Source organism: Phasianus colchicus, chromosome 6, assembly GCF_987193195.1.
Source record: "Phasianus colchicus chromosome 6, bPhaCol1.hap1.1, whole genome shotgun sequence".
Lineage (NCBI taxonomy): Eukaryota > Metazoa > Chordata > Aves > Galliformes > Phasianidae > Phasianus > Phasianus colchicus.
Window position 1 is genome coordinate 25,102,434 of NC_143441.1, and position 6,402 is coordinate 25,108,835.

General features: G+C 41.8%; 1 protein-coding gene and 1 long non-coding RNA gene across 3 annotated transcripts in view; one reads left to right on the top strand and one right to left on the bottom strand.

Moving 5' to 3' along the window:
• The window catches only part of LOC149917501 (uncharacterized), a 116,615-nt gene extending 113,490 nt beyond the window's left edge, over nt 1-3,125 (bottom strand). The window contains exons 1-2 of the long non-coding RNA XR_016467496.1: nt 3,052-3,125; nt 2,775-2,920 (exon numbers count right to left, since the gene is read on the bottom strand). This is a non-coding gene — a long non-coding RNA (uncharacterized LOC149917501). The remainder of the gene's footprint in view (nt 1-2,774; nt 2,921-3,051) is intronic.
• On the top strand, nt 1,237-5,745 carry AGR2 (anterior gradient 2, protein disulphide isomerase family member). 2 transcript variants are annotated; one of them, XM_031590005.2, is made up of 8 exons: nt 1,237-1,305; nt 2,859-2,996; nt 3,073-3,136; nt 3,219-3,271; nt 3,507-3,580; nt 3,973-4,036; nt 4,470-4,553; nt 4,992-5,745. In XM_031590005.2, exons 2-8 carry the CDS (start codon nt 2,867-2,869, stop codon nt 5,039-5,041), a joined length of 519 nt encoding a protein of 172 aa, XP_031445865.1. In that variant the 5' UTR covers nt 1,237-1,305; nt 2,859-2,866; the 3' UTR covers nt 5,042-5,745. The 2 variants fall into 2 exon arrangements, with proteins under 2 accessions (XP_031445865.1, XP_031445864.1); XM_031590004.2 differs by lacking the exon at nt 1,237-1,305 and having other exon boundaries at nt 2,834-2,996.
• The last annotated feature ends 657 nt before the right edge of the window (nt 5,746-6,402 follow it).

Consider the following 6,402-nt stretch of genomic DNA (forward strand, 5'->3'; position numbering starts at 1 on the left):
TGATGTTGAACCTAACAAAATACATCTCCAGTTCCTCAGACAGGAGGACCAGAGCAGAAACATGAATTCATATGCTCTCTCATTTTATTCCTTGACAGACTGTAGATAAAATAAACCATACAAAAACAGACATTACAGTGACTGACCTCCCTGGGAGTTGGATTTCACCCTTTTCATATGTCAAGCACCTAAGCAAAGCATGGCACTGCTGCACACATGAAAACAAAAGCAGCTGTTTCCTTGTTTGAGTTCAACATCTCACTTCTTACCCCATTTTCCCAATTAATCTTTACAAAAGATTCTCTTAAAGTGATCCAAAGTACTATTTGCTCTTAAGTATATTCAAAAAACATGCATGTCATGAACAGCCATCAGAGGAACACTATAGATCTCAGAGAGTAAACCTATGTATCGGATGGATTTTGCTCATCCAGCTGAGTAATGCTCAGCCCTCACTGTAAATCTGTAGTTTCAATCACACTAGAACACAGGAGGCCTGCACCTAGGAGAACACATTTTTGTTTCAGCCAGTTGTGCAAAGACCCTTTCACTGCACTGAGGAAGGATTAGGGTAGGCCCTGTAGCACCAAGATGGACACATGGGAGAGAGCTGCCTCATTATATGAGAGTCTGAAATCTAAAAGGGATGGTTTTCACTGTGTATGTGTCCACACAACTGATTAAACTTGGAATTTGAGTTAAACTCTTATTTAAGCCTCAGCTTGTAAGCACAGTTCCTGTAGCTACAAAATACCTCCCTGCCAAGAGCTTAATAACTGTTCTCTTACATTTCATTAAACTTTTCTCGTGTGGTGTTATTTGTGCTTGTATACATACATGTATAATTACCTAATTAACTTCTGGAGCTCTGAGTCACCAATTTAACTTTTTCAGAGGAATAAAGGAACAGTGACCCATGTGCGTTTTCCAGCCAATCAAAAAAAGACAAATCACTCCTCAGGCAAATCAGGAGTCTCAACTTAAGCTTACCTGGACTTGGATCTTTGCCAGCATTTTTAAATCACTTTCCTAAATGTTCTAAAAAGCCCCCAGAAACATCTCTGAGCTTTACAGTCGGTGCACAGCAGGAAAGTGTGGTATTAATTCATAACAAAATTAACCCTGAATGCTTTGGTATGGGAAAGATTGGCAAGTGTATCTCTTTGGGAATAGTATTCAAATTCAAAGCTCATGGGTGGAGACGGGGAGTGCAAAGGTGCATAAATAGGCAGGAGGGAGCGTGGTGCTCTCACTGTGACCAGGAACACCTTCACACCCCGGCAAGCACCTGGCTGAACGCACACGGTAAGGCAGCGCTCACTCTTCTGAACTGCCTGCATAACACTGGGCTAACTGGGGCTGCAGCAAGGGGAGGGAGAGGCAGCAGTGTGGGCACAGCACAGCTCCTAGCCATAAGGACACACAGAGATACGATTTCTTTGCAAGTTACAAGACGCAGGAGAGAAGGGGCTTTATCGGGCAAAAAGCTATGCAGAAGTGCACACAGCCTCCCAAAGGGGAAGATTTCAAAGAGGAGGTTTAATGTTTCTGCCTTGGCTTTCTGCACCAGCAACAGCGTAAACTTTGCCTGGTCTTTGACTTCCTTGTCATCCAATACCTTTATTTATTTATGTTTTCTCCTTTCAGTAAGCATTACTTCCTTGACATGGCTACAGCTAAAACAACTCAAGGCAGCCTTGAAAATCCATTATATTTAATGTAAATTTACTCAGTTTTCTTCCTAGCCAAGGAGACTTTTCTTGGGACAGGTAGTCTCCTGCAAAATCCTATTTCATGCTCTTGAAATCCACTCTGTGGATGCTTAGAGGTCTATTGGACACCCAGCAGTTAAGAACATCGTATCACTGATGCAGATTCAGCTAATGCCTCCTCCTGCAGTTCTTAACCAGAGAAAAGACTCTATTTTCCCAGACTCCTCATTTTCATTGTCTGAATTTTAAAAGCTGTCTGTTTAAATTTTTGCATGAATGTTTCGAATTTTCTGTATTGGTTTTGGAATTCCTTACATCTTTCTACAGTACCCAATATACTGGTATTTCAGTTTTAGGAATAAGTTTAATGAGAAAACAGGGTCATGCTAAAGCGTTTTCCCCCTTCAAAGCATCCCAGCTGAAATGCTGAGGAGCTTCCATCAGTCATGCCTCATCTCCACCCCCATGCCTCAGACAGGTGCAGGACAAGCAATTTGCTTTGTGCTGCTTATAATGACAAAATGCACTTCAGTTCTCACTGTTCCCCACTCATTCTATTATAGATGCTACTGCTTTTCAGGATTAGATGATGCTAATTAGAGGAGACAGGACAGTTTACAGTTTCAACAGCAGCATTAGGCTGTGTCTATGCTAATGGATCACTATTAAACCCAGCTTAGACTTCTACATCTCATCTGAGTTGCTCTTGCTGCAAAAGGGATGAAGAGCTGACATGAGTTAATTTGTCAATGCCCATGCTGTTAAACTGCCCAGTAACTTTATCAGTGGGAGATCCAGAATGAGATAGGAGTTCATGAGGACTTAGAAGTACTTTTGAAATCGACAAAATTGTTGTTTCACTGAGCAAACTCAATGTATGAAAAAGGAAGAGAGAGAAACTTAACACAGGTGCGCACCTTAAGAGGACCACAGGTCAATGGCAGGAACACAGCAGAAAGCAGCCAAATCCTTCATGACTCTCTGCAGAGCAAACCTCTCCCTTCTCTTACACTCCCTGGAGCCCCCACCTGGAGCAGTTAGCTGACTCACTCAGCTGCATACCTGACCACGGCGGTGCCTCCGGCTGCACCTCAGAACCAGCAGCACAGAGGCACGGGGAGATGAAGACTCTCTTCCTCATCCCAGGGGCAGCCATGGAGAAGAGCTACGTGTCCGTGTTCCTGCTGCTCGTGGCCATCTCCTGCGTTCTGGCAAAAGATATAGGCAAGAAGGAGACGAAGGAGACTAGCACTAAACCAAAACTGCCTCAAACACTCTCCAGAGGTAAAAACACATAGATAGTACAGATCTCACGTGTATGTATGTGAGTTTTTCCTACCCTCTCCTTTCCCCTGGGCAGGCTGGGGGGACCAGCTCATCTGGACGCAGACGTACGAGGAAGCCCTCTTCCGCTCCAAGAACAGGTAGGGCGCCCCCGCGCTACCGCGCCCCCTACCGGCCGCCCCGCGCACCGCTCCGCTAACCGGGCTCCTTCCTCTCCCCCAGCAATAAGCCCCTGATGATTATCCACCACCTGGATGACTGCCCACACAGCCAAGGTAAGAATTCGGCACGGAAAAAAAAAAAAAGTACCACCACGCTCACTCTTCACCACAGAATAAAGAATAAAACGGAGTTAATCATCTGTCAGTGCAATAGACATAAAATTTTTATTTGCTCTAACTGTAAACTGCATGTTCTCATGTTCATTCTATCAGTTTGTTTGAATTTTCTTCTCTAGGGCAATATTACAGGCCTTTAAAAAAAAATTATTCTTCACTGCTTTCATTCTAGCACTCAAGAAGGTCTTTGCTGAACATAAGGAAATACAGAAATTGGCTGAAAAATTCATTCTCCTGAACCTTGTGGTAAGTGTCCCTTTCATACTTCAGGTGAAAGCAATAAAGCTTTATTTTTGATTATGGCTCTTCTAGCTCTAAGTAGGCACTTTTACAGCTGGGATTGGCTAGGAAAAATGCTCAGTGCTGGAGCATAATAGATTTAGTCACAAAGCTCTTTCAACTCCAGCTCCCATAACTACTAAATAGGAAGGAATTTAAATTTTAATGTAATACTGTCATTAATTGTTATCATCAATTCTCAGCTCTAGCAGTTTAAAGATTGTATCCCAGGCAGTGGATTTCTGAAATTGTTAATGTATTGCTTAGCCTGCATTATGCCAAGCATAAAGAATAAGAAAACATCCATGTTACATGCTGTCTTGCAATCTTGACCTAGAACCTCATCTGCTTTCTTCCAGTACGAAACCACAGACAAGAACCTTGCACCTGACGGCCAGTACGTCCCTCGGATTTTGTTCATTGGTGAGTACTTCTCAGATGACAGCCCCCCTGTATTCAGGTACACCTATCACTAACATATCCCTATAAACCTAGGTCACAAGGATCATTTTCAGTAGACCACAGCAACTGCTATTTTCTTCCTTCTTTTGATTCTTTCTTAATAAGATCTGTAGGCTGAAAGCAGTCTCAGCATATGGAGTTAACTCATGCACTATGCAGTGACATGGGTCTAAGGCTGATCAAACACAGATCAGAACCAAACCTACTTCCTAACAAAACTGCAAACAAAATGCTTAACATAGAAGTTCAGTTACTTCATAGAATGAAGGTGAGTTGGTTGTTAGTGGAAGCAGATTTGTCTTGCAGGAAAACTTAGGAAGCAAGCAGAAGATCAGGAAGATTTCCTTTCAAGATTCCTCTTCTGCTCTGCAACTTTTCTCTTCCTCTTTTCCAGATCCTTCCCTGACTGTGAGAGCGGATATTACTGGAAGATACTCAAACCGTCTCTATGCATATGAGCCCTCTGACATTTCTCTGTGTAAGTTACATGTTCTCAAAGCAGTCACATCTTTTCCTGGATAGCACCAGGCATTACCCACGTGCACCTAGTGCTTGCTGAAAGACCATTATCTGCCAGTAGGGTAGGTTTGGGAAGGGTGTAACTGCACGACTTACTGCATCAGCTTGTCCTGTTATATGCTTGGCTTTACAAGTCCTTTGAGGACAAGTGCAGGGGGCTCAAGCTCAGAAAAATATAGATCTGTCTTTATATTCATTTTATGAGGTGTTTAAAAAACCATTATAAAGCCCTACATCTCCAGGTTACCAGAGTTCATAAGATGCACAGTGCATCAAATTCATTATAGCTGTTGGCTTTTGAACACAGCTTTAATAATAATGACATTTCTTTACAGTAACTGGTCACTGGCAGAGGAAGTTGCAACAAAAATAACATGCATGAATATTTCATTTCTAGTGTATTCAAATATGCAGAAAGCACTGAAGCTGCTGAAGACTGAGCTGTAATGAGGAGGAGGATGCCCTGAAAGACCACTAAGTCTGGTTTTTACCTCTTCTCCACTCGTTCACACTGCTGAAGAGACTATTTAGTGATATTTAGTAATGTATAGTGCTGGTTTATGAACATAAACACTAGTTTTATGTTAGCACTTCTGTACAGGGCAGCATTTTTAAAAGCTGGAGGCTTTTAATTTAAGACATACAGGAGAACACTGTATGACCCAATTGTACAAATGATTTTTTTTAATAAATTCATTTCAAATGTTTACATACAAAATGTTGCTGTGTTCTTTATTCCTCCCTATTATCTATCACTATTGGAGTAAAATCAGCATTACTTACTTCCACAGCTTGCTATGTTCTATCCAAGCAGCTTTTTGTCTGCAGTTTTAGCAGCTACTAAAGCTCCATTCCTCAGCACGCTTTCTCTTCATTCATTTTCTTGTAACAGGACCCTATGTCCAGCTCTCATTACCAGTCCTTTCTTTACAGTTAGATAAGAAGTGCAGATCTTTTACAAAACCTTTCTATGCTTACAGTTAATTGTGTGGTAACATGCCTAATGCCTGAGCCTTTAAGAAGGGGAACACATTTTCAAAACATTTTCAATCATCTGAGATAAGAGGATGTGATTGTCTATGTGTGATACTGTTTTTAAAACTGGCTGCCTCTGAAGTGATTGGAGGTTCGCCATTTCTACATAAGGCTATTTTTAGAAAGAAGTTAAAAACAGCTTCTCTTAGAAGATCTTGGATCATACTGGAATTCAGTAGAGCCTTGAGACTAATAACAAGAGAAATTATATTTGGTGCACACAGTTCCCAGATCACTTTATGGCTTGGGATTGCTTATTTACAAGCCCAAAATGGACGACAGATTTAAACAAATAAACCCTGCAGTTAACACCATGCAAGTTGGTACCACCTTAAGGCTCAGGCCTCCTCTGAATACAAATTATTTACAGAGGCTCCAATCCAAGTTACTTAAAATAAAACTCAATCTCTTAGGAAAATCTGGGAAATTATTTCTGAAGCGTATGCGCTCAGTAACTTGAAGTGCACAGAATGAACAGGGTTTCCCTGGATGTGTTTAAGAGCCTTTTGGATGTGGTGCTCAGAGATATGATTTAGCAGAGGGTTGTTAGGGTACTATGGTTAGGCTGCGGTTGGACTTGATGATCCTTGAGGTTCCTTCCAACCTGAGTAATTCTATGATTCTACACGTGGGATTTCTGCGGGTCCTCTAGGCCTTTCCACTAGGCCTAACTATTTAAAGACTTGAAGTGTCTAAGCATTATGATGTAATGTGATGGAAAGTACAGCAATTGTAGCAAGTTGGCACAATCCCAGGCTACAGCAAATGAGAAC

What these genes read in the sequence shown, in the direction of transcription:
- AGR2 (XM_031590004.2), top strand. Translation starts at nt 2,834, where the DNA reads ATGAAGACTCTCTTCCTCATCCCAGGGGCAGCCATGGAGAAGAGCTAC. An exon ending in GCCTCAAACACTCTCCAGAG is followed by an intron (nt 2,997 to 3,072) that starts GTAAAAACACAT and finishes TCCCCTGGGCAG; the next exon opens with GCTGGGGGGACCAGCTCATC. An exon ending in CTCTTCCGCTCCAAGAACAG is followed by an intron (nt 3,137 to 3,218) that starts GTAGGGCGCCCC and finishes CCTCTCCCCCAG; the next exon opens with CAATAAGCCCCTGATGATTA.